The sequence below is a fragment of the Megalops cyprinoides genome, chromosome 15 (genome assembly GCF_013368585.1).
Source record: "Megalops cyprinoides isolate fMegCyp1 chromosome 15, fMegCyp1.pri, whole genome shotgun sequence".
NCBI classification, from domain to species: Eukaryota; Metazoa; Chordata; class Actinopteri; order Elopiformes; family Megalopidae; genus Megalops; species Megalops cyprinoides.
Window position 1 is genome coordinate 4,057,229 of NC_050597.1, and position 26,043 is coordinate 4,083,271.

Here is a 26,043-nt window from a genome sequence, read left to right on the forward strand (position 1 = left end):
GAAGAATAAAAGCTTCAAATGTCAATCTTATATAAAACATTTGAGAAACAAAAAAATCAAAACAGTCAACAGTATGGTACAGCAAGAGGTAAACACAAAATCAGGAAGTTGAACCAGTCTCTCCCACTGCAAACACGTTGATAAAACTCAGTTAAAGTGCACAAACTTGTTTTTTGAAACTCAAGCACCGGAACAGGTGAACAAGGTAAAGAGGAGTACCAGAGTGCAGTCAGGTTCATTCGTCTGTGAAGTCCTCCTCATCGCGGTCAAAGTGCAGCATGCGATCCTCCAGACCGAAGTCGTCTATCAGCTGGGAGAGGTTGGCCTTCCTGCCGTCTATAAGCAGACATGACTGGAGCTCCAACAGCGCTGCCTGACTGCACCGTCTCCATTTAGCGATCAGACACCGGAGCTGCGTCAGGTCATTCTGGGAAGAAAGCACACAAACACGGCTGGTTACACTCTTGAATAGTACAATACTAAAATAATCTTTAACACATTTAAATGGTTTAATTTCTGCAATCCATCATCCCTTCCAATAACCTCCTTTATAATATTTGCGAGCCACTGGGTCTGTATTATTTAGCAAATACTGGATCACTGATTATATGTCTTGAATGAACGTTCAGGATGGAAACCGCTACCTTCTTTCTGTACGTCTTCACCATGTTCAGTCTCCGCAGCGTCTCCGTTTTCTCTTGCACCTCTTTCTTTAGGGTGTCCCGAAGCTGTAGGAGGTCAGTCTGTGAAGGCTGTGCGGTTCCCTCTGTGGAGCAAGAGCTCTGGGCTCTGTCATTTCCGTTATCAGATTGCTCGTTGTGATTTCCGTCGATATCGACCGTTTCAGGACGGATCTGCGGGTCTTCTGTTTCCTCGGTCACCGTTGCCCTTTTCTCTTCCTTCGAGGCGGTTAGGTCCTCTTCCTCCGAATCGATCTTAAGTCGTTTAACCACAGAGAACGGGGACTTAAAGGACCGTCTTGTTCTTTTCAATCTCTCCTTCAAGGAGGCACTCATCGGCTGAAAGAAAGAAAAAAAAAAACAAATCAAAAAAAAACTTTTTCCTGGAATCTACCAATGCCATTCATGGGTCTCTTGGATGATGCGTTGACTGGGGCCACTCAGTTTAAGTCTAAACTGTTCTTTTGAAAAAAGAAATTAAAGAAAGAAAAAAGTGCATTACTGACAGAATATGTATGTGAATAACTGACATTTAGTAACACTTTATGCAAATTAACAGAAAACAACACAGACACATTATACGCAAATTTATTTGCAATACGTGCTCTTTTATGCTGCTCACTATCAGTATTTACCTTTTGGGTCCAGGATGTATGAGGAATAGAATGTAGCGATGCGTCCGGTGTGCGATACACTGGTTTGGATTTACTTGTACTTGGCGTCTCCATTCTGTTGACAGAACAAAGTGATGTGCTTACTAACATGAGGTAATTGCAAAGTTTTCGATCGATACAGTTACAGCTATCATTTGTAGATGACTAGACAGCACGGCAATAAAGTCTGAGAGGGAAAAACTAACTCGGTGTCAACGTCCTTGAGTACACCGTCTTAAGCAGAGGCAAAACTGAACTCCCCCTCCCTCTTGTTATTTAAGGTCTTAAAAGTGGGTTTAATACTTGTTCTATAACACAAATGTATATTAAATGTGTTTAAACTACAACAGGGACAAGTAATGATTTCTATTCTTTCGAGTCTGTTCAAATCAAAAACCCAGACAGGGTCCCAACGTTATTGATCACAAGTTAGTAGTTAGTTTGGGTTTTCATTTGGCAACACTAAATCGAGACAGCTCTCCCAAATTTGGTGGCCTGAGCAGATATAAACAAAAAGAAATTAACTGAACAACTTTACCTTGGTACAATTACCGACAGCAGATTAATTTCACCACGAATTATTTAACAAGAGATGGTCTGCCCGTACAGAAGTGAGACAGGCTACTGAACTCAGTTAACGTTCACAGCAATCAAATACAGCTGACAAAAACTAACGTCATCTTGACCATTAGGTGCTCCCACGGTACCGCCTAATTTAGCTAGTTGCCTTGCTTACAAACAGGACCTGAATCGAGACAACACACACGGTTCGTTAGTGCACACCTTTTGCTATCAAGATAGCTGGCAACTTTTTTTTTTACTTCCTTGGCCAGCCTGCAAACTTCCCATGAGTTATCACGACATATTCAGTTAAGTTAGACTACATGCAACAACGCCGAATAACTAAGCAGCTAACTTCGCTAATTAGCCAGTTTCCTTGAAAGCAGCTCGCTAACTTGTTTGCGCGCAACAGACAGCAAGTTTAGTTAGCAAGCTAGCTACCCAGCTTCTGGCTTAATTCCAGTGACCGTTCTCGCAAGTCAGATAAGCAGATGTGCTGCAGTCGGGACAGACAAGCCAGTACATGAGTGAAATGAATCCAACAGCTAGCTAGATGCCTAATAATAAATTCACCTGGTCACAACCTACGGTTTTACAATTTTGAATGTATGAAACAACGTTCACTTCCAGGTGAAAAGAGTTCATAAAAACGGAATCATGGGAGATGTAGTCCTTCAACTGCACTTGCATCTCAAATGGGCGGACTCGACAGAGAAACCAAAAACAAAACCTTGAGATTGTCTAAATAGTTGAAATCAGGTTGTGGTTTTAAAATAATAATTAAAACATATTTAGCAATACTTCCACCCAATCATTTATTCATATTTATTTATTCATTTTCATTAATTAAACATACTCAGGTGAAGAATTTAATGTGTTCCTACCGAAATTTTGTTCAGCGTCATATTTGGTTATATTTAGCTGTGCACAAGCAGGCGCACATGCATTTCATTGAAGAAAAGACCCTAAATATTTTACTGATGTTGTTGTAGTTTTAAGGAATTGGAGGTTCTCCTCCTGTTTAACTACCCTTTAGCAATTCGCGTAACCTGAATTGCTTCAGTTGAATTTTAAGCTGCATGAACTGATGCTATATGTAACTTGCTTTCAGTAAGAGTGTCTCCTAAAATGATCTCAAACGACCGTTGTTTTAAAACGTCACTTTGGTTGTATCACAATAGAGCACTAAGAGTAGGCTACTGTTCAATAACGTCCAGCAACATACCTCTATAGCACTGATTCTCAATCCTGCTCCTGGGATCCCCCTGCTCTGCACGTTTTCCATCTTTTCCTGCTCTACCTACCTGACTGAACAATTTCAATCAGGTGTGTTTGGAGCAAGGATAGACAGAAGATATGCAGGACAGGGGGGCTCCAGGAGTAGGATTGAGAAACACTGCTCTATAGATTTAAAACAGGATTTACTGAACAAACGGGAAAGACAAGATTGTGAATTACCCTGAGTAAGTTATCAAATCCTATGTCACGGTTAGTTTTCAAGACTGCCCCGTATGTTTAGAATGTATTAGTAAATCCTACTGGTGATATTCTGGCTTAGAATTGGCTGTTTCTTCTTTTCTTGCACCTCCAGCATAAGGGTGTGGCAGGGAGAGGATGGAAATCCTGTCCTGCCCTGACTTGAATAACACAGTTTGGCTGTCTGATATTACCCGCCTCAGGGGATATAATACTAATGCAGCCCAATTCCTTCACCTTGAGCTTGGAGTTCATAGTAAATCTTGTTTTAGGGATTTGGGAGACAGCTGTTTTTTTTGCCTGTTTTAAACAAAATTATATGTGAGCCGTTGAAGTGTAAATACTGTGATCATTCAAACAGTCCTGTGACTTCATGTGATAGGATGGAATGAGCTTTTCGGTATTTTGACCCCTAACCTATAGAGTTACAGGAGTGCTGACATCTCAGTCTGATACTTACAATATAGCCCACCACTATAAAAGCGTTGTTAACTCTTGTAGACTTAATGTTAAATTTATTCATCATTGCTTTTTAAATTCAGCTGCATTCAGACTATGTAGTGAAGGAAAACATGAGAAGTTATATTGATAGGTTTAGTTACACAAAGACAGCAAATTAAGAACACAATAGATCTATTAGACATGTTCTTCTACAGAAAATAACTTATAAACTATTCACTTACATGGGAAACGGTCTTAAAGTGGATGATTTTATTACATTGTTTTTGTATTCCTTGACTGCATGGCTTGAAGTTGTATCTTATGTGCAGACATTTCAAGTATTTAAAAATTTCTTTGAACATACTGTATGTGGCAAACAATGCAATAACTTTCCAAGGAACAGCAGTGTCTTAAACATATAGCTTTATCTTTAGTTTCGCTTAATTTCCAGGTGAAGCTAAAAAGAAAATAAAATAATAAACTCAAAAATATTTAAACATGATATTGGCAAGTCAGGCGTAGAAAGGGGCAGCAGCCGTTATGAAGGGTGGAATGCAGAGCAGCACATGGTGGAAGATGAATTAAAGTTTGGTACAGAACGGGCAAGTAAACTCATGCAGAGAAGTACAAGGTAAATACAAGAAGAACCCCCAATCAGCTTTATGCTGTAAGGTAAATCCAGGTGACATACAGTTTCAACATGAAGATTGGTAATCTTCCATAACTAGGATATTAATGACTCTTTCAGTTAGACACACCTCCATACAGGAAAAATCCATGAAATATTGGGAACAGTCCCCCAATGGAGTCCTGCATATTTTGGCCAATATATTCACAGACGGAAATTGAGCTGTAATCAGAATGAAGCGGTAAGCATTTGCGGTGACAAGCAATGGGCAATGAATGGTATTCAGCTCAAAGCTCACTTAGACTGTAACATATGTCATGTACAATTACCATTCCTGGGTGTGTGCTAAAGGTATCTGGGATACATTTGATGTGGTTTAGGAAGGGAGTGCAAATTGGGGAACTTTTGGTTACCAGGTAACCAAGACCCGTGCTTCAGAGATACAAACCTGCAACACGTTGAGACAGTATTCATAATGCTCAGATTCAATTTAGCAATGAGTCAGAAGCAAGAATAAAACACTGGTGACAAATTGAAAGAAATGAATCAGATTCCCAAGGCAAAGTTTTTTTATGCATTATGTGACCCTCCATTACTCACCATGCTCTGACATTATCTTAAGTGTTTAATATCTGCCTGAATATCTCCACCTCTTAACCTGCTCCAGGGTTGTTTCAAACAACTTGCACTTGACATACAACATCCCCGTTCATAAATTCATACGTTTTACCCCAGTCTTTGTTTTCCTTGTTATCCAGTTCACATATTCTCCATAAACAATTCTGACATTGTCTACTTTTTGATTCAGTCTTCAGAAGTCATTTTGTGTATGTAATATGCCATCACATTATATTATTGTCATTTGTTGTTGTTCCTAAGCAAATGCTGCAATGTACACTATTTAGATAAAATATTTAGATAAAAAGCAAAACACCTTTTGTGTCCCTGTTTTCTGCCTCAGTCATCCTCAGGAATAGATAGATCACATTGCAACTATTCATGCTCGGATTCTAAAAATAAACCAAGCCAAATCACACATTTTCTTGATAATATCTCATGAAAATCATATGAGGTTTACAGCTGTCATAACCATATGTATTTGGTTTGTACACTGTTCTGTATGAAGTTCACTGTTTTCCAAATGCCTGTAAAATTACCCACTGTAACTTTAAAAGATGTAGAGTGCAAGGAGTGTCATTAATAATCAACAAACCATAACTATTCTACATTAGAAGACGATAAACAAACTCATGACCAAATTCAAACTAAAATGAGAGAGAGATTTAGCGGATAATTGGTGGAGCTATAGCAGCCTGTCATTAAATTCAGCAGTTCAACAGGAGTGTTACTTTCCCACATTCAGGGTGGTTTAGCGGGGGCGGAGTTAAAGGCTAATGAGTCATGCAGGGGTGGATACTTCTCTAGGGCGTGGCGCGATGGAAGGGGAGATTTGCGCCTCGGGACAGCAGGTGGAGGGCTTGTGTGAACTTGGGTGACTGATATAACAGCATCACTCGATCAAGTTTAATATGCCTGGATGAAACACCAGAACCTTATTTACCCAGCAAAACATTTCATGCCCTCGCCACGTAAAACCTACAGCTACACTCTTTTCAGTTATGCCTGCAAACAGAAGTATTTCTGTCTGATGGTTCACCCAGCAAACTTTCTGAACTATGCTGTTCACTTTAGACAGGATAATAAGCTCCACAGAGTGATTCAATTCACAGTATTAACCCATCTCTAATATCGTGAATGTGATCACACAAATAATTTAATTAATATTAGTTTTAATAACTAATACTTTGATACTAATCTGACTTCAAGTGGTACCGTACAAACTGTCACTGATTTGATAAAGTTGAGACATGATAATTTTGATAACAATTTTGGAAAAACGTCAGTGTAGGCTGCCTTGCCACCATTCCACAAGGAAACGCATATTAACTGTGAATCGTTTCAAGAAATCAATACTGCACGTAGACTGATCGTATTGCTCAAACGTTGGTTAAGAATACATTCACATTTTGTCTCTGTCTTTATTGTTGTCTTCGTGCACAAAACACGTCGTTTGATTAAGGACAGGACAGTCTAACTTCAGTGTATTTGCCAGGGTACAATTTTCTCCGAGCTGTTATTAAAACATAACCTTTACGGTATGCGGTCAGTTATCTGAGGCCACGCAGCTTCAAAAGTTGGAGCTTTCTAGACTAGGCTACATATGACCCCAAAGTTTTATGATTCACAAGAATAATGCAAATATAATTACGGATGCAGAGTCTGTAAACATTTGTTGAGTTTTCACATTCTCCTAGCCAGCGAACAAGACACCTTGTTTTCCACGTCCATGAAATTAGTGCCAATCTTTTGCGCACGGAGGAAAGACGGATAAAAGGCAGACTAGCGTTACTCCTTCTGTACACAAATGAGAAGATAAGCAGTTATACCTCACCATGGGACAAATACTTATGTTTGCTGTTTAAGCCTACTGCTTGAACAAACACTGTAGAACGTTAATTAAAAACATACAAACTGTGTACAGCAAACAAATACACAAAAATAGACAGACCTGGTCGAATTGTTTATTGGTTATATATTTTATATATCTTATGCAGACCCCTTCGTCCCTTACACAAGACCTTTTATATGATTTAGTAAAAAAATATTCAAGAACATGTTAATTCATGATCGATCATTCGGTCACGTGGTGGTATGGACGTTAAGTAGATGTGTAACTGTAAAGGTTTACTAACCATGCCCGTACACACCTGCACACACCCAGCGACACTACTTCCAGTTCCGACCAGCCCCAAAGTATAAAATTGGTGTCTTCAGGGCCCATGTCCTTTGGGTGTGAGCTATACCTGCCGACAACATAGGCGCGGCTGAGGGCACAGCCCTTCTGTTTAGACTTGTATTTCAGACCGGAGAGAAAGTGCAGAGTTACATCAACGAACACAGCAGAAGCACTAAGCGAAACCCGAAGGGAAGTTGCCAGATAAAGACGCGCTGAAAACAGGTTTCTGCACCAGATTCTTTCTTCGTTTTGGACGTCCCCTGAGAATTCTCTTGGTTATCTGAAAGAAGGTATGGCAAATTAATTTCACATTGCCTATGTATAATTTCTTTCTCAAGGAGTATACTTTTTAAAGACATTTCACTGTATTATCCATAAAGGCACTATTACATTAAGGTAGTTTGTTCTGATATCGCAGAAGTTGCCCAGCATTTGAGAAGTTTTGTGTTTGTAACACACTGCTTGGAGTTTTTTTCTTTCTTTCTTTTCTGGAGCTTCTGTTTCGATGCTTGTTGTCCTCCACTAGATAATAACTGGGCACACAAATCACTGCCTTTAACTCCAGCAGCATGCATTTTCCCAGATCGACTATAGGTATTAGGCAGTACTCGCTGAATGATCGTCTCGAGAGGGAATATATTAGATCTTGCAGACTCCGAAGGGAACGTGCTTTAACAGACACAGTTTTGGTAGAAGCGTGAGGCAAGGAGTACAGTGCGACTGTATTGGTATCAGCAAATTTATGGGATCTCAAAACGAGAGGAATATATGACCGTGTGGTGATTTGCAGTTAATGTGACGTTAATTTCATGAGAGATACTTGGGAGAAAAGGAATGGTTTAAAAGTTTCAAACTCAGTTGCATTTTTCTGTTTTTCTCGGTTACATTATTCTCTGGCTTATATTCAATATTAAATGAAAGGATATCGTCAGATACCCGAGTGGATGCAACATCGTACTTTAATTTAACACACACATTTTACACGGTTTAAATGACAGTGGTCCCGAGACAACTTCGCTCAAACAAACTTTGATAACCAATGATGTATTCTCTTTTACAACAGAAAAAAATAAAACATTTAGATTATTCTTTTAATTGCATATGGAAATAGATAACGTGAAGAGGATTGATGTCCAAAAATATTTCAGTAGCCAGACACCACAAATATCGAATAAGAGGTCAATAGACTTAAAAAAAATAATAGAAACACTAACCTTTATACTATAAACCTGCATATTGTCTGAAATATCAACAATATTTCAAAAGCCAAGCGATAAAGCACACAGCTTTCGACATGTTATATATATGTTATATATGTTTATGTTTTATAACTTTAGCACAGGAATAATTGTCAATAGGCAGGACTCAGTGATGTCATGCATATTGCATTATTAAATTTCAATATTTGTCTCTACTTTTATCCTCAGTGTCACTCTTATAATAATCAAATGTTCGTTTTGTCTGGCCAAATGAGGGATGAAGCGCTGAGAAGGAGATGTTGGCCAATGTGAAGAGGTGCTTTGCTGAATAAGCAGATATAAGTAAAGTTCAACTTCACTGCGTTATTTTGACTAAGTTGCCAGTCCTGGAATGCAAGTCTTTTGAGCCACTGTTTACATCCAAAGCATTTAACTGCAAGTTCTTTATAAATACTATTTGACACATGGTAGCATAACATTTAAGCATGCATTTGTGAATTTTCACGTCATAGCATCCTTTAGTTTCATGGTTATAAGCACTGTCAAAGTGATCTTTGTGGCAAAAAAGGAATATAATGAAATCCAATGCAGTGCTTTCATTTTCAAATTTCAGTGTGAATTGATAACAGCACTACAGTTAAATTCAAATGTTAAGTCCTCAAATGGATTACAATTTAATAGATTCTTTCATTGACATATATCAATTGATGAATATGCTTACTGCTGTAACTGGATGGCCGCATTGACCTTTATCTTTAAAATGGGTCTCATGAAACATCCACAATCCACTGAGTTCAGATCAGTGTGTACCATGTACTGGCTATCAGCTCGATCAGCTTTCAACAACTCTACAGTCGGTTTGAAGTTCATAAGCATGGTAAATTAGTATACACAAAAAAGTTTCACGACATGTGCATACTCAGGGACCAAAATATACACAGTTTGAAATGTAGACAACATGGCTGTCTCTGGATCCGTTCCAGTGTTCCAGCGTTAATACTTTCATAATGTTAGAGATGCCAGCAAGGGTGTGGTCCAGGCAGAAAGGAGCTCCTTTGTGTATAGGGAAATAGTGCATTGAAATGTATTGTTTTCAGGAAACCAAAGGATTTCTATGGCCGATTACTTCAAAAGACAGACCTTGCTGTAATACAGATACAAAATCACTGTCTCTGTTTGCCTTCTGTGCCCGCACATACAGTAACTATCCTTTACCTGCAGCACAGCAGAAAAGATGATCTGTTAAACAAACAGGACAGAGAAACATGAATGGATCTAACATTGATTCAGAATGAAACAGGGGGTGAGTAAGCCCCCACAAACTCTAATACTAGTACAACCAAACTGAATAATTGTTTATTGGCATGCTACCTAAGCTTTGGGAGCGTTTGCTAGCTTGGCAAATGCCATTGTTTTGTGAGAATGTTCTGTACCTGCTGCCTGTTTGTGCCTGTTAATAATGAAGTTCTGAACAGAAGTCTGAAATTCAACCAGATGCCAGATTTAAAACCTCAAGCATACCTCACTGATTAAAGATGACAGCTAAACTGCCAGTGTTAGCAAAAATGGACATGTCAACTTAAGTGCCCCATTTTTTTACGTCCTAAGTGTAAGATTTTCACAACCAAACATTTGAAAAAGTATGACTAGGTACTCAGATTTTGAAATCCACAGTACGATTTAGTCTTTGGCCAAATAGTTTTCAGGAAGGTGAATGTGAGATCATTTGTTTCATGCTGATGTAGACTGCTCATAAGAGGATGCTCTCCACAAATTCGATTTCACTACATGATATTGGGTAATAAACTGTGGGTCTCAGGATCCTTGGATTATATACCTGTAATCTGAGGGATTTGCTATACCTTTAAGGATTATCCCTTGCAATGATGTTCTGTACACTCTTAACCAAATAGCACATTAAATGTGGTTTTCAGTTGCTTATTATTGTTCCTTTTCACTTGCAGTGTCAACACAATGTATTTGGAATACAAGCAGAAGGTGCCCGCAAGTGCTGATCTAATACCAATTTTCTGTTTATCTTATCAAGGTCACGTTTACAGTTGTGCCTGGGGAAACTTGTCCTAGATCAGCACTTACAGGCAACTTCTGCCTTGAGATTTCAGAAGCAGTTGTTCATGATGTGAGTGTATCTAAGATGAATACTGCCCACTAGTGGTGAGATGGAAGTCCAAATGCTCATGTGGAATCCGATGTACGTTTTGTCCTTTTTAAACTTGAAGAAAAATGTGCCGTAAACCACAATTTAATTAAATGTTGTAACGACAGCTTTCAGCTCATGAAATACTACAAGCCCAAACAGCACAGATAATTTGTGATTATGATCTCAGTAATAGTAATTATAGGCTGAGAGAGAGAGACAGAGAGAGACAGTTTACAGTTTTAAAAGTTCACTTGTTGTGTGTCATACCAGTGAGGGTATATAACAATATGATGAATGTGCTATGCAATGCAATAAATTCATTTTTAAGATGTGGTATCAATCAAACCTCAGTCTAATGAGACAATAAGGAAAGCTTGGGATCCTCTTACGTACTCAACAGCCCACTGCAGCAGAGGAGCATATAAACTGTCACAAGCTATAGCCTCTGCTTTTGCAAAACCTTAGCGTGAAACCAGTACTTAATGCTAAGTACAATCAACAGCTGAAGAATCCTTAAAGCTTACGGGAGAGAAACTTGATGTAACAGTGTCATAATGCTGTATATTGATTGTTCCACCTTTCTTGTGTTAGCGCCTGCTAATTGTTCTGTGATTAGTGAAATTGAAAAGGCTGAACATTAGTAATCACCAAACCTTTCATCTGTAGTACTCACCCTTGAGCTGAATTTGAATCAGCTAGTAACTACACTCCAAGGGTTGAGATAACTGTAAGGCTTATTCATGTAATGGTGGAATATGAAATAATACAAAATATTTCCTAATTGTCAGCAGAATAGTGGTGGTTGTGATAGTGATATCTCATTCACATGATGGGGGAGAATCTTGTTTAGTACACTGACCTGGTCAAAATCTATTCTTGCAGGGCATTTTGTCTTGATGGTTGTGGTCTTGCTGTTTAAATTGTATTTCCATTTGCACTGCGTTTGAAATTAATTTAAGTTATCAAGGTATGCATTGTTTTTGCCTTTAGTCAAATTCATTTTCTTTAATAGGTAGCATGGAATGGACTATTTAACAACAAGACATAGAAACAATTCTGGTGGGAGTTCAGGAGTTTCAGGCAAAGGTAAGAATTTCTTGTTGGGAGTCAGAAAGTATAATCACTGTCACCAGCAGCTCAAAAATGAAAACCAGAATCAGAGGGGAGCCAGATTAATCTTCATGCTCTTCAAAGGTGCAAAATACAGGCCTCATTTCCTATTCTGTGGAACAGTTACATCAGTAGAGGTTACCTCTCCCGCTGCTCACTGTAGGTGCAATGCGCCACCTAGTGGCTCTTCAGAGTTACCGTCCTCATTGAATAGAAGTCTCAAATGTCCTGGAATTAAATGATCCGTTAGATCAGTTTTACTGTTAAACCTGAAAGTAAAAACCAGTATAATGTGCACCTCCATTTTTTCCTCAATGTCAAAAATATGGAGAGGTTTCAGGAAAGCTGATTTGTCTTGGATCAGCAATCTACAACCAAACATCTTCATTTATCAGATGGGATTAACTCATGTTTATGAATGGTTTATACCACAGCATAATTCTCTAAACAATGTTTAAAATGTTTCTGTCAGATAGTATCACTTGTCTGGTCATTTATTTGCCAGGAAATGCTAAAGATGTGTGTAACTCCTGCCATTTCTTGCTTACAGCAACTTGCATCCAGCAAGGTTACCTAAAGGGCAATGTCAAAGGTTATATGAATATTCATAACCTGTGATGTTGATTATTTCATTGGAAGGTCATGAGAGTAAAGATTTTCTCAGTATCCAGGAGTTCCTGCCTTGAAGAAAATATCACTGTAGCTTCAATATTCACAGATGTTGATTGATGACAGTGTGTTATTGAGTTAATACTAATTATGAAATAAAGTTCATGAATGAGGCACTTTCGTAGATTTCAAATGCAAGGTATGACCATACATATGTAATACATACTTTTTGTATTCACCTTTGTGCCATAGTATTTGTATTCATTGCACTTGTTATCTTTCTAGCGGAACTTTCTTCTTTAGTTTTCCATTTTTGTAACTTTCTGTATGTACTGTTCTCTTTCTAGTTGTCACAGAAACTGTAACCACGACAACCAGGCTGACATCGCTGCCTCCAAGTGAGTTCTCTCTACTGTTTGTCTTTAATCAGCATCATCACTTGAGTTAGATGAAAAACACAGTCTGTAAACCTTTGTAAATCAGCGTTTACCTGTTTAACTGTTTTTACCTGTCCATATTAGAAGTAAATGTGGCACCAAGGTAGCACTTCTATGATAAAAATCGCTAGACACAACTCGCGACCTCTAAGCCAATAAAAGGTCAAAATCGTGCTCTTTTATGCTGATGACACATTGTGCACGCGCAAACAACGTTAATAAAATTATGGATAATTTTATCCAATTTTACGCTCATATATTTAAATGGCCCTTATTTGTAGCTGTGTTGAGTCATCAACTTTGGTTGTTGTTCCTTTGTTCACCACCAGAGGATGGTGAAGGGGCATGTCCATTACTTCCTGTGTGCAGAGGGAAAACCGAAGAATTCATACTCTCCTTGCAGCCTCTCATTTTAAATATTATATTTTCCCACATGCCCATATAGGCCTTCAAGGAGCAACATATTCATTAACTGATTTGTTGTCCATGAGTTTTTGGTTTTAATATTGCAAATTCCCTGCCTAATGGTCAACTCGTACAATGCATTTAAATTTGAGAAAAAGTATTTACAATTCATTATTAATAATAACATGTTATTTAGTGCTGAGATATGAAGGTTCTCTGTATTGCGTGCCCCTGTGCAGACTGTTTGTAGAAAGCTGAATGTGGATGGTTCCAGGTGATTGATCTGTGGTCTCTGTGATTGATCGGCCTCTGTGACTGATCGGTCTCTGTGTTCTGTTGCCTGGCAGCCTCTGGAGGTTTCTCTGGAGGTTTCTCTGGAGGTGGGTCGGGGGGCGGATCTGGGGGAAGTTCCAAGGGGGGCTCCCGAGGGACCTCAGGGTCCTTCTCTATGGTCACAAAGGGGGGATCCATCTCGTCCGCTTCCGGGTCCGGGGCCAGGAGGGGCCAGGCCTACTCCCCTGGCTACCAGAGGAAGGCGGTGGCCAGTCGCTCGGGCGGGTACGAAGGTGAGTGCATCTGTGCCAGTCTGTGCCAGCCTGGCATTCAGGCGGAGCTGCTCACTCACATATCATTCGAGAACAAATGGATAAGTTACACTGCTGTAATTACATTACAGTTGCGTTGCTAAATGACAGATTTTTTTATCTGCAATGTGATACGCTCCTGTTTGGCAGTGAAGGGGAAGAGGATTGATATCTGCATTCAGTATGTATCAGTTTGCATTGACCTGTTACATAAGTTCATTTTAAACACCACCCTGCTCTTCCACCTGTTTTCACTCCCAGAAAGTTCCAGTGGGAACTCCTCCCCAGAATACACAAGGAAAGAGTACGGTAAGACCTGTATACACCAATACCTCACAGGGATAGGGTTTACATGGTGATGTATTTCCAAGAAATAAGTCATCTAGAGGAATCAGATATGGTCACTTCGATTCATATGGATATCACTGCAACATCAAATGCATTTGTTCACTGTGAGCTGAATCCATGGATGCTTTTATTTGCTTAACATAAATAGTGCTTTTTGTTTGATATGTTGATACTTGCGTTTGGATTTTTTGTGAACAAAGACTATTACACTGATTGGAATCAATATGATACGGTATTACTTTAAATGGAACTGAATACTGTTTACACTTAAAATAATTGGTGTTTTAAAAGGCTCTGTTTTATTAGTTACATAAATTAAAACTATGAACACCGTGTGCTACAGTATGAGGGAGAACCGGGCAGAGCAGTGTGTGTTAGTGAGAGAGTATTATCTGCATTCCAGCTCTTCTCTGTTCATTTCTGCTCCTTGCTTTGGGTTCAGCGTCCTTGCATCTCAGTTATTTTTCCCTTTTTTCAGGCTCTTCTGGCGCTTCAACTAGGGGGAGGAGCCATAGCAGAGGTAAAGTGATTGACAGGCTTATCAAGAGCTCCAATTGATTCACAATGTATGGCAAATTGAATTTTTCATGTAGTAAAACAGGAAAGAATGCTCAGATCCAGCTGATCTGAGCTGGTGTAGGTGTACAGGTGTACACAGGTGTAGATGTGTTACATTCTTTTATTCTCCTTCCCCTTTCAGAGAGTGAAATCAGAGCAAGACTGCAGAGTGCCTCTCCTTCTACCAGATGTAAGTGCACAATTGCAACAATCACATAGAATCACATGATTTCTCACACAATCTAATAATAATAATACATATGTAATAAATGCGGGGTTAAATAAAAAAAAAGGTCTCCCTGTGTCTGCTCTTCTCTGATACAGAACCATGTTCCTTCCATTTACCTAGAAATAGAAATAGTACTGCTGGGTCTCTCAGAAATGATTAAGAATAATGACAAAACAGTAATGAAATACATTGATGGGACATCAGTCACACAGCTGGAAGTAACTGCCCTCTCTTTTTCAACTTTTTGTTGAAAATATTCATTGGTTCATTTTGTTGATGTCTGCTGTAGGCACAAGTGATCTGTTGTCTACATGTATGTGTTTTTATGATATACTCGATTCCTGGTTTCATGTGTTGGGTAGGGCTTTAACTTTTGTTTGCAGGGGGAAGGAAACCACATTAGGCTTTAAGAGGTACAGGGCTACTGGTGGTTGATGATTTCACACCATGTCTGTTTTACTCGCCTGTGTGTAACACAATTAGTCAATGATTATTGCGCATTGTTTTGAGTTCCATTTCATGTTGCAGGATGTAACTCTCTGACAGTGTACACTGTGAGAGCATCCTTAGGACATGTGGCACAAATGCTGGATGTAATGAATCCCTGTATCGCCATTGTGATGCCATGGTAACATCGAACACAGACAGTTCCTCTGTCTCTATAGTGATGCCATAGTAACGCTGAACATGGTGAATCCTGTATCTCCATGGCGATGCCATGGCACCATTGAACATGGTGAATCCCTGTACCTTCATGCCTTTGCAGGGACGGAGCTGGACGATGTGAAGAGGCTGCTGAAGGGCAATCGGTCCAGCAGCGTCAGCCCCACCCGCTCCCCCTCCAGCACCCTCCCCATTCCCCAGAAAGCCACTGTGGAGACCAGGATCGTCACCGAGGGATCCCAGTCAGGTACAGGACACGATCAAACCAATCAAACACAAGGGACACAGCTGCAGCACAAACGTCTCAGCTGTGGGCTGGGTGAAATACACTGAGAAAGGCACTGCTTGTCTTGGTTTGTGCCTGACACACAGCATATGCAGGGACGCTGCGTTTACCGTAATCTCCGAACCTTGGCCTCGGCTAACCCCATGTTGCCCTTCCAGTGTCTGCGCAGTATGACACAGCCATTCTGGATTCAGTTCTGCCCTCGTACACATGGACCAGCTCCACGCTGCCCTCTGGCTTCTCAGCTGTCAGCGGGAGCAGCTACCACACCGGCACCAAAAACCTGTCCTCTGACGGCAACCTCATCGCCTCCACCTGTCCCTCCTCACTGTCAGGTCAGCCTCCGCTCCCTGGCTCACAGGACATATGCATTCCTAAATTATAGCGCTAAGATTGTTGTCAGTGCTCCGCCTCCTTAGCTGTCGTGCTTTTGTTTTCCCTGTGTTTTTCCTGCCCCGCTCCCCGCCCGGTCTCCGCCCGCCTGATTGCCTGCACACCTGCTTTCCATCCCCTCGTCAGCCTTGCCCTATATGTTCCCTGCTTTTCCCTGTCCGGTTGCTAGTTCGTCACAGTGTTTTTCGCCTGTTTCGTCCCCGCGTTTGCTTTATGCTTCTGTCTGCCTGTTTTCCGTTTCTCGACCCTGCTTGTACCCTGACCTCGTTTTTGCCTGCCCCCTTGCCTTGTTTGCTTGATTGCCTGCCTGTCCGGTTCCCCGACCTTGCCTGCTCCGACTTCCCGATCCTTGCTTTGCCCACGGACTGTCTCCCGGTTTTCGACCCTGCCTGTTTTCGGAGTAGCGCTTTGCCTGACGATTCCATTAAAGACGCACGGAACCCGACGCTCCCGTGGTCCGCGCCTGAGTCCCTGCCTGAGCTCCGACAGTACGAACTAGCCACCATGGACTCAGCGGACCTAGCCCAGCTGCGGGCTGCACTGGAGCTGCAGGGCGCGTTGTTGGGGGGGCACCAGTCCCAGCTGGGAGCCATCGGCCGGTCCCTGGAGGGCCTCGCTGCCAGCCTCGCCAGCGTCACGTCCCAGCTGCAACAGCTGCAGCTGAGCCAGGGTAATCGCCTCTCGCCGCCTGCGGCAGCTCCCCCACCAGTTTCACCAGTACCCCCGAGCCGGGAGCCCCGTCTGCCTCCTCCCGAGTCATACGCGGGAGATCCAGGAACCTGTCGGTCGTTCCTCTCCCAGTGCTCTCTGGTTTTCGAACTGCAGCCCTCCACGTTTCCCACGGACCGGGCGAGGATCGCTTACGTCGTTACCCTGCTGACGGGACGTGCCAGGGAGTGGGGCACTGCGGTCTGGGACGCCGGCGTCTCTTTCTGCCAGTCCTTCACAGCCTTTGCTGAGGAGATGAGGAGGGTCTTCGACCGATCCAGACACGGTCGCGAGGCTGCAAGGGAGATGCTCAGGATTCGCCAGGGGCGCCGGTCAGTGTCGGACTTTGCGATAGACTTTCGCACTCTCGCTGCCACCACTGGCTGGAATACTACGGCGCAGTACGACGCCTTTCTTCACGGCCTTTCGGAGTCCATCAAGGACGAGCTGGCTACTCGGGAACTGCCCTCCAGCTTTGACGCCCTGGTGGATCTGGCCATCCGTGTCGACCAGCGCCTGTCGCAGCGGTGCCGGGAGAGAGGAGCCAGTGGATTGCTGAGCCCCTTCAAAGAACTGCCCGCACCGGTTGCGCGTAGCCCCGCCATTCTGCCGCCTACTTCCCCGGAGCCGATGCAAGTAGACCGCACTCGCATGACTCGCCTGTCCCCTGCCGAGCGACAGAGGAGGATTAGCGCCGGAGCCTGCCTGTACTGCGGTCTGCCAGGGCATTTCGTGGCGACCTGCCCTGTTAAAAGCCAGCGCTCACCCGTAGCAGGGGGAGTACAGGTGAGCGTGACCCCTTTAAGCCAGTCCCCTGAGATCCGCCCCCTGTTTTCGGCCACTCTGCTCATCGGGGGTCGTTCCCATGCTGTCTCTGTTTTAATCGATTCGGGGGCTGATGGGAGTTTCATTGATGCCGGCTTGGCGGCCCGATTGCAGCTACCCCGTATCCCGCTGCACTCACCGCTAGAAGCCCACGCCATCACCGGGGCCCCTCTGGTCCGCATCACCCACGCTACCCCCCCCGTGAGCTTCCTCATCTCCGGCAACCATCGCGAAGAGATCGTTTTGCACGTGCTAGACACCCCACAAGCTTCCGTGGTCCTGGGCCATCCCTGGCTAGCTCAGCACAACCCCCACGTTGACTGGCAGGGCAACAAGATTCTGGGTTGGAGCCCGTTCTGCCATTCTCACTGTCTTCGCGATGCTCTGACTCCGATGTCACCTGACGCCGCCGCACCCGAGGAATTCCCGGACCTGTCAGCAGTGCCGCTGGAGTACCTGGACTTGAAGCCAGTCTTCAGTAAGTCCCGCGCCACCTCGCTTCCTCCGCATCGCCCCTACGACTGTGCGATTGATCTCCTGCCCAGCTCCTCACCCCCGAGGGGGCGCCTGTACTCCCTGTCTCCGCCGGAGAGGAAGGCCATGGATCGCTACATCCGGGAGTCCCTAGCCGCCGGGATCATCCGCCCATCCTCCTCGCCTGCCGGGGCGGGGTTTTTCTTCGTCGGTAAGAAGGACGGCTCTCTCCGTCCCTGCATTGATTACCGGGGTCTCAATGCCATCACCGTTAAGAATCGCTACCCCCTACCGCTCCTGTCCGCTGCTTTTGAGTCGTTGCAAGGGGCCACCGTCTTCACCAAACTCGACCTCCGCAACGCTTACCACCTGGTCCGTATCCGTGAGGGAGACGAGTGGAAGACTGCCTTCAACACTCCATCCGGGCACTATGAATATTTGGTCATGCCGTTCGGGTTAATGAATTCCCCCGCTGTGTTTCAGTCTCTGGTAAACGATGTGCTCCGGGACATGCTGAACCGGTTTGTCTTCGTTTACCTAGACGACATACTCATCTTCTCCCGCTCCCTGTCCGAACACGTTCAGCATGTCCGTCGGGTTCTCCAGCGCCTGCTGGAGAATCACCTGTATGTCAAAGCGGAGAAATGCGAATTCCATCGGAAGACCGTCTCCTTCCTGGGATTCGTGATCACAGCGGGAGAGATCCAAATGGACCGGCAGAAAGTGCGAGCAGTAGAGGAGTGGCCTCGCCCCACTTCCCGTCGAGAGCTGCAGCGCTTCCTCGGCTTTGCAAATTTTTACCGCCGCTTCGTTCGGAATTACAGCACGGTAGCGGCTCCCCTCACTGCTTTGACGTCTGTCAATAGGGCTTTTACCTGGTCCCCGGGAGCCGAGGAGGCATTTCGCAACCTGAAGGGCCGCTTCACCTCAGCGCCCATTCTAACCCAGCCCGATCCTGCCCGACAGTTCGTCGTGGAGGTGGACGCCTCGGACGTGGGAGTGGGGGCCGTCCTTTCACAACGCTCCGCTTCCGACAACAAGCTCCGCCCATGTGCTTACTACTCCCACCGTCTTTCACCCTCTGAGCGTAATTACGACATCGGTGACCGGGAGCTACTTGCTGTGAAACTGGCGCTGGAGGAGTGGAGGCATTGGCTGGAGGGGGCGAAGACGCCGTTCCTGGTGTGGACCGATCATAAGAACCTGGAATACATCAGGTCGGCTAAGCGTCTGAACCCCCGACAGGCCCGCTGGTCCCTGCTGTTTTCCCGGTTCGACTTCACTCTGTCCTACCGACCGGGAACCAAGAATGGGAAACCCGATGCTCTGTCTCGCCTGTTCGCGCCAGCAGACGAGATCCAGGAACCCAGCACCATTTTGCCTGCCCGATGCCTGGTCGCAGCGGCGCAATGGGACATCGAGACCATCGTCCACGCCGCTCTCCGGACCGAACCGGGTCCCAGCTCCTGTCCCCCTAATCGCCTCTTCGTTCCCCGTTCAGTCCGATCCCAGGTCCTGCAATGGGGACACTCGTCCAGACTCGCCGGCCATCCCGGCGCCCGACGTACGGCGGTGTTCATCAGTCGGCGGTTCTGGTGGCCCACCATTAAAGAGGACGTCCGCAGCTTTGTTTCTGCCTGCTCGGTCTGCGCCCGAAACAAGACGTCTAACCAGCCGCCTGCTGGTCTGCTGCAACCCCTGCCGGTTCCCCGACGACCCTGGTCCCACATTGCGCTGGATTTCGTCACCGGTCTGCCCCCATCTAATGGTAACACCACCATCCTCACCATCGTCGATCGGTTTTCCAAGTCCGTCCACTTCGTTCCACTCCCCAAGCTCCCCTCTGCCAGAGAAACCGCCCAACTGCTCGTACACCACGTGTTCAGGCTGCACGGGCTGCCCATTGACGTGGTGTCTGATCGGGGTCCCCAGTTCACCTCTCACTTCTGGAGGGCTTTTTGCAGGCTGCTGGGCGCCACGGTCAGTTTGTCGTCCGGTTTCCACCCCCAGTCCAACGGCCAAGCCGAGCGGGCGAACCAGCAACTGGAGACTGTGCTGCGGTGTCTCACCTCCCAAGAGCCGTCAGCATGGAGCCAGCAACTGCCATGGGTGGAGTACGCCATCAACTCCCTGCCCTCGTCGTCGTCGGGACTGTCTCCCTTTCAGTGCTGTCTTGGTTACCAGCCCCCCCTGTTCCCAGCCCAGGAGGAGGAGGTCGGCGTCCCCTCAGCAGCGGCGTTTATCCGGCGTTGTCACCGCACCTGGAGGCGTGCGCGGCTCGCCCTGCTGCGAGCCTCAGCCCAGACTAAACGCTTCGCCGACCGCCGCCGCTCCAAAGCCCCCCGCTATCGCCTGGGTCAGCGGGTGTGGCTCTCCACTAGGGATCTTCCCCTCAGGACAGACTCCCGCAAGCTCACTCCTCGCTTCATCGGGCCGTTCCCTATCGCCAAGGTGATCGGTCCCGCGGCGGTCCGCCTCAAGCTACCGCTCTCTCTCCGCCGCATACATCCCACCTTCCATGTCTCCAGGATCAAGCCCGTCGTCCGTAGCCCCCTCTGCCCGGCTCCGCGGGCTCCTCCACCTCCTCGCCTGATCGACGGGACAAAGGCATACACTGTGCGCCGCCTGCTTAAGGTTAGGCGACGGGGGCGCGGACTCCAGTACCTGGTTGACTGGGAGGGCTACGGCCCCGAGGAGAGGTGTTGGGTCCCTGCCAGGGACATCCTGGATCCTGCCCTCATCAGGGACTTCCACCGCCGGCATCCTGGCGCACCCGCTAGGACGCCTGGGGGCGTCCGTAGAGGGGGGGGTACTGTCAGTGCTCCGCCTCCTTAGCTGTCGTGCTTTTGTTTTCCCTGTGTTTTTCCTGCCCCGCTCCCCGCCCGGTCTCCGCCCGCCTGATTGCCTGCACACCTGCTTTCCATCCCCTCGTCAGCCTTGCCCTATATGTTCCCTGCTTTTCCCTGTCCGGTTGCTAGTTCGTCACAGTGTTTTTCGCCTGTTTCGTCCCCGCGTTTGCTTTATGCTTCTGTCTGCCTGTTTTCCGTTTCTCGACCCTGCTTGTACCCTGACCTCGTTTTTGCCTGCCCCCTTGCCTTGTTTGCTTGATTGCCTGCCTGTCCGGTTCCCCGACCTTGCCTGCTCCGACTTCCCGATCCTTGCTTTGCCCACGGACTGTCTCCCGGTTTTCGACCCTGCCTGTTTTCGGAGTAGCGCTTTGCCTGACGATTCCATTAAAGACGCACGGAACCCGACGCTCCCGTGGTCCGCGCCTGAGTCCCTGCCTGAGCTCCGACAATTGTATTATTGAATTATAATAAGGCATACATATCAGATAGCGTGGGCTGGAGGGCTACAGTGCTACAGGGGCTGTTCCAGTGATTTCATTCACTGATCAGATTCCCTCTGCTTATGAACCATATCTGTTTGATTCCCTCAGTTCATGGAGTTCAGAACAACCTGACGTCTGGCTCTCCTCCAATCAGCAACGGTTTCTCTGGCAGCAGCACAGGTCAGGCCCTCTCCACTTCTAACAGAGCGAGATCATATCCTGTTACTGTGACTCACTAAAAAAAAAAAATCCCCCCTGGTGTGTAAAAGGAATCTAAATTAAATTTATATCCGTGCACTGTCATTACCCTGTGCCTTTGGAAATAATTACTTCCTCACAGTGTCCGTGCAAAATAAATTTGTTCCCTGCATTTTGATGGAATAGAGAAATATAATTTGACACGTCTGACACCAGCAATGGCAAGATGGAGCTACAGTGGAATAATCTAATTTATTCAATCTTTCAATCATTCATGGGGATACAGAGATAGGACAGAGGTGGCACATTTGAAATACATTCTGGGATCAAAGCCGGTGAAAATAAGAGAATGAGAGTAAAAGGTGGTGGGCTTAGATTGCCATGGCTGAAGGGAGTGATTCATTGCAGCTTTGGGTTTTTGGGTTTATCTATCTGGCACTGTCTCTGCAAGTAAAAGCAGACCAAGCTGTGGTAGGAATGTGACCATTTGGACTCACTGTGATGAGTGAATCTCAAGGCAGTTATTTCAGCAGATTCAGTGCTGGCGTGTCATGTGCGTTCTGCTTTGCAGTGTACGGCTTTCAGAATAACCTGGTCAGCACAACTGGCAACACTTTCAGTTCCACTGGGTCGCACGCACATGCAGGTATGAACACAGCCATCGCAGTGATGTCATGTCTGCTAACCTTTAGCAACGTGATGCAATGTGGCACTTTTACAACATAGTATATTGTTACAGTACAGCCTCTAGTCTCAAGCCAAGAATCTATGAAGCTGCATTGTCTAGGGGATAAAAGCTAACTGACCCACCTGTAACCTAACCTGTAAGGCTAGCTGAATGCAGAAAATGTGTAAATAACAATGTTTGAAACTGCAGTGTGTGTAATGTAGTGTTGCTTGGAAGGTATGTAATGTTAGTGTGCTTGGAAGTAAGGGTGTAACTTTGGGTTGAACATTGCAGGGGGTGAGGTCTCCATGAATATGATTATTTGGGGGGGGTTGTATTGGCCGGTTTTGATTATTTGGGGGGGGTTACAACCCCCCCATCCCCCCCGTAATTTACACCCATGCTTGGAAGTACTTACCCCCCTACCTCAAGGACCAGCTCACTCTTTTAACCCTCTGTTGTCCACCAGCTCAAGCTGGCATTGACACACGTTCAAGTTTTTATTGTTTCTATTAAAACAGAAGGTTAATCAAATGAAGGAAAAGCAAATTCCAAAAGAAAAACCAGAAGCCAAAATCAATGAGCAGGGAGAGTGAATAGTAGGAATCCCTGTGGTCCAGGTGTGATTGACCTGTTACATGTGTTCCGCAGGATATGGGGTGCAGAAGAATGTGTCTCATACGGGGGTGGTCAGCACGGGAGTCTCCACCTCAACAGGTGCATTCTGGAAGGAAGAACATTGGATTCGATACCTTCCTTTACACTTAGGCCACTCCTGTATTATTTTATATAATAAATATTATACATTATTGCTTTATGGGTGAAACGTCTGCCCAAAGTTTATTTGTCAGAACCTTTTTTAAACTAAAGCGATATAGTTTCATACTTCTACATTCTTCTTTGACGCACTCCTAAATGTTATTCTAAACTTACAGTTTAGTTATGATACATAGTTATGTTACATGAAGGCTAAATGTTATTGTAATGTTATTCTAAAATCATAGTAAATGCTTGATTGCAGTATACAGTAACGCATGATAAAGATTCAGGTGCTCTGATTAGACAGGTACAGCATTGTGATGCAATAATGCGCAGCTCCTAAGGATTCCCATTCGCTCCCCTGCAGCTCCTGCAAGGTCACACAACGACAGTGACACCTTACTGAAAGACTTCAAGTTCCTGCTGCTGGAGAAGGAGAAAATTCCCACAAAGAAAGACACTGAGCTGCTCATCATGACCAAAGACAGCGGCAAGCAGTTCACTACCGTCTCCACCAGGACTGGCAGGGGTACGTACAGGGCCCACATTTCCGTCGTCTCATTTCAGTCCCACGGTGGGTTACATCTGCATTTCCGTCTCAGAGACACATACAGGAAGCCAAACAGGCAGTGCTACAGCTCATATTATGTAGGGTACATTATTCTTTTTATGGTCAGAAATCATAGTGTTCTGTTATCTTTTATTATTATCTGCATCTCCTATAGCTACTGTACATGTATAAGCATTATACTTACAGACTAGCTGTGCTGTGATATAGAGCTTTATGTTCTAGTAGTAAACCTAAACAGCTGCTTTACTGTGTTATAGAGCTTTATGTTATAGAAGTAAACCTAAAGAGCTGTTGTTGTACTGTGCTGGGTTACAGGCTCATTTTCTGAGGACTCTCTGAAGAAGGAGAAAATGGATTTCAGCTACTCTGAACCTCCTCTGAAGGCGGACACAAACGCATACTGTAAGAAGTCACTTATTTACAGACACCGTTGTGGTCGGGCAGTACAGGCAGACAAGAGAAACGAGCAAATGAGAAGATTTACTGTAATCAAATTCTATTTGTAATATCAGGATTCCACAGTTAACCCTCTAAAAGGGGTCGCAGTGAGAGAGTCCTGGCATACGTTTTGAATGGGTGTTTAGGTTCGCTCTATTTCATTAATGTGTTTATCACTGACAATGTTGTTGATCTGTTTTCACAGATGGATCTCAAAAGGCATCAACAAAAGACAAGGCAACATATGCAGGTATGAACTACAAACTCTGTGCAAAATGCCTGAATTTAATTTCAATCCCTGTAATGTATAATAAATATTAATAATTGTAATGTGTAATATGAATGTAATAGTGCTATTGTATATTATTAATGCTATAGTATTTATTACGTCTTTTTAAGGTATGATGTTGTGCCCCCCCCCGTGGATTGCAGTTGCACCCCTCTGTATTTTCGCCTGGCACCGTGCCCGGCTAGCATTGTCCCAGCATAGCGCTGCTCTGTAAGACGTGTGATTTGCCTGTCCGATAGCTGTCCCAGAGAGTCGTAAAGATGGAGGCTACGGAGGCGGTTGCTGTGGAGACTCCTGCTGCAGCTGGTGGAAGTGGCTGCTGGGATTGCTCCTGGGTCTGCTGTTCCTGCTCGGCCTCCTGTTCGGGCTCATCGCGCTGGGTAAGACCCCGACGCCCCCACCAACCCCCCCCCAGCAGGACGGCTATTATTTTTACCCATTTCTTTAGTGCTGTCAGAGTGGGCGGGGCCTTTAAAATGTGTCACATTTATTTACATTACATTACATTTCTGTTAATTTAGCAAACACTCTTATCCAGAGCGACTTAGATACGTTACAGTTTTTACATGTTACCCATTTACACAACTGGATATTTACTGATGCAATTCTGGGTAAAATACCTTGCCCGGGGGAACAGCAGCAGTGGGGGAATCGAACCTGCAACCTTTTGGTTACAAGCCTAAGGCAAAGCTTGCCTGTAATAGTCTCAGCCGTAATTCCCATACTCCGCTGTTGCCCGGGCAACTCCCATACCTAACAACCTTACATATCACCTGCTGTCAGAGCTGCAGCACTGCAGGTTAAAGGGAAAGACAGCCTGTCTGGGGTTGGAACCTGAAGCGTTGTGGTTACCAGCACAGTTTTGTAACCTGTGCCCATGCTGTGCTGCTCTCTCTCCCAGCGGAGGAGGTAAAGAGACTGAAGGCTCGGGTGGACGCTCTGGATGGCACCAACAACATTGGACGCACCAGTCGCCTCTCATCGGACCCCAACATCAACTTTGACAGCAGTAACACTGAAAACTCCGCTCTGAAAAACACCATTCAGCAGTTGGTGTGGTCTGAGCTGCGGTCCGACTCAGTTAAGGGTACCAGAATCTTCTAATCGGAATTGGGGTTTGATGCACTTGGCACCTAGGGCATGTGTGGTTTGTTTTTTGACATAGGGTTGTAATAATCAATTACAAATATTTCACTTATTCAGCTCTTTTGTGAATAATCAATCAAAACATAGTTAAATAGTTAAATAAATAATTAATTTGAAGGGGAGAATAATAATATGGACATTTTCTGTATTCATTGTATGATAATAATCGACTGTTCTCTGAATTTTTCATAGCCTCACTTGCTTCATCCATGAAAGGAGAAAAAGGAGATGCTGGACCCAAAGGTAGGACAGTCACTGCGTGGTCATCAGTAGGTCAGGGTTACAGGGGAATAAATGACTGAACCAAGAGAATGTGAAAGGCCTAAGGTTATTTCCATGAATTTGGCTCATTTTGTATGTCACAGTAGATGTAAGAGATTTGTGTAAGTGCTTTGCACATGTTTTGTAATCTCATTTTC

General features: G+C 44.8%; 2 protein-coding genes and 1 long non-coding RNA gene across 3 annotated transcripts in view; 2 read left to right on the plus strand and 1 right to left on the minus strand.

The window, feature by feature from the left end:
- Positions 1–235: 235 nt before the first annotated feature.
- On the minus strand, positions 236–2,176 carry sfr1 (SWI5-dependent homologous recombination repair protein 1). Its single transcript, XM_036547180.1, has 4 exons — positions 1,872–2,176; positions 1,316–1,409; positions 645–1,019; positions 236–427 (listed from the first exon to the last, which is right to left on the minus strand). The coding sequence occupies exons 2-4, from the start codon at positions 1,406–1,408 to the stop codon at positions 236–238; spliced, it is 660 nt and encodes a 219-aa protein (XP_036403073.1). The 5' UTR covers position 1,409; positions 1,872–2,176.
- Positions 2,177–7,438: 5,262 nt separating this feature from the next.
- Positions 7,439–12,704, plus strand: LOC118789734. Its single transcript, XR_005005477.1, has 3 exons — positions 7,439–7,526; positions 11,609–11,682; positions 12,663–12,704. It is a non-coding gene; the product is annotated as an uncharacterized LOC118789734 (long non-coding RNA).
- Positions 12,705–12,842: 138 nt separating this feature from the next.
- col17a1b (collagen, type XVII, alpha 1b) overlaps positions 12,843–26,043 on the plus strand; it is a 30,526-nt gene continuing 17,325 nt past the window's right edge. The window contains exons 1-16 of the mRNA XM_036547181.1: positions 12,843–12,855; positions 13,505–13,723; positions 14,003–14,050; positions 14,568–14,609; positions 14,790–14,837; positions 15,643–15,786; positions 15,984–16,160; positions 21,665–21,736; positions 22,326–22,400; positions 23,073–23,138; positions 23,548–23,709; positions 24,067–24,153; positions 24,395–24,439; positions 24,718–24,858; positions 25,380–25,565; positions 25,817–25,867. Of these exons, the coding sequence (XP_036403074.1) occupies positions 12,843–12,855; positions 13,505–13,723; positions 14,003–14,050; positions 14,568–14,609; positions 14,790–14,837; positions 15,643–15,786; positions 15,984–16,160; positions 21,665–21,736; positions 22,326–22,400; positions 23,073–23,138; positions 23,548–23,709; positions 24,067–24,153; positions 24,395–24,439; positions 24,718–24,858; positions 25,380–25,565; positions 25,817–25,867 (1,576 nt within the window). The remainder of the gene's footprint in view (positions 12,856–13,504; positions 13,724–14,002; positions 14,051–14,567; positions 14,610–14,789; positions 14,838–15,642; positions 15,787–15,983; positions 16,161–21,664; positions 21,737–22,325; positions 22,401–23,072; positions 23,139–23,547; positions 23,710–24,066; positions 24,154–24,394; positions 24,440–24,717; positions 24,859–25,379; positions 25,566–25,816; positions 25,868–26,043) is intronic.

What these genes read in the sequence shown, in the direction of transcription:
- sfr1 (XM_036547180.1), bottom strand. Translation starts at nt 1,408, where the DNA reads ATGGAGACGCCAAGTACAAGTAAATCCAAACCAGTGTATCGCACACCG. An exon ending in ATACATCCTGGACCCAAAAG is followed by an intron (nt 1,020 to 1,315) that starts GTAAATACTGAT and finishes TCTTTCTTTCAG; the next exon opens with CCGATGAGTGCCTCCTTGAA. An exon ending in TGAAGACGTACAGAAAGAAG is followed by an intron (nt 428 to 644) that starts GTAGCGGTTTCC and finishes CTTTCTTCCCAG; the next exon opens with AATGACCTGACGCAGCTCCG.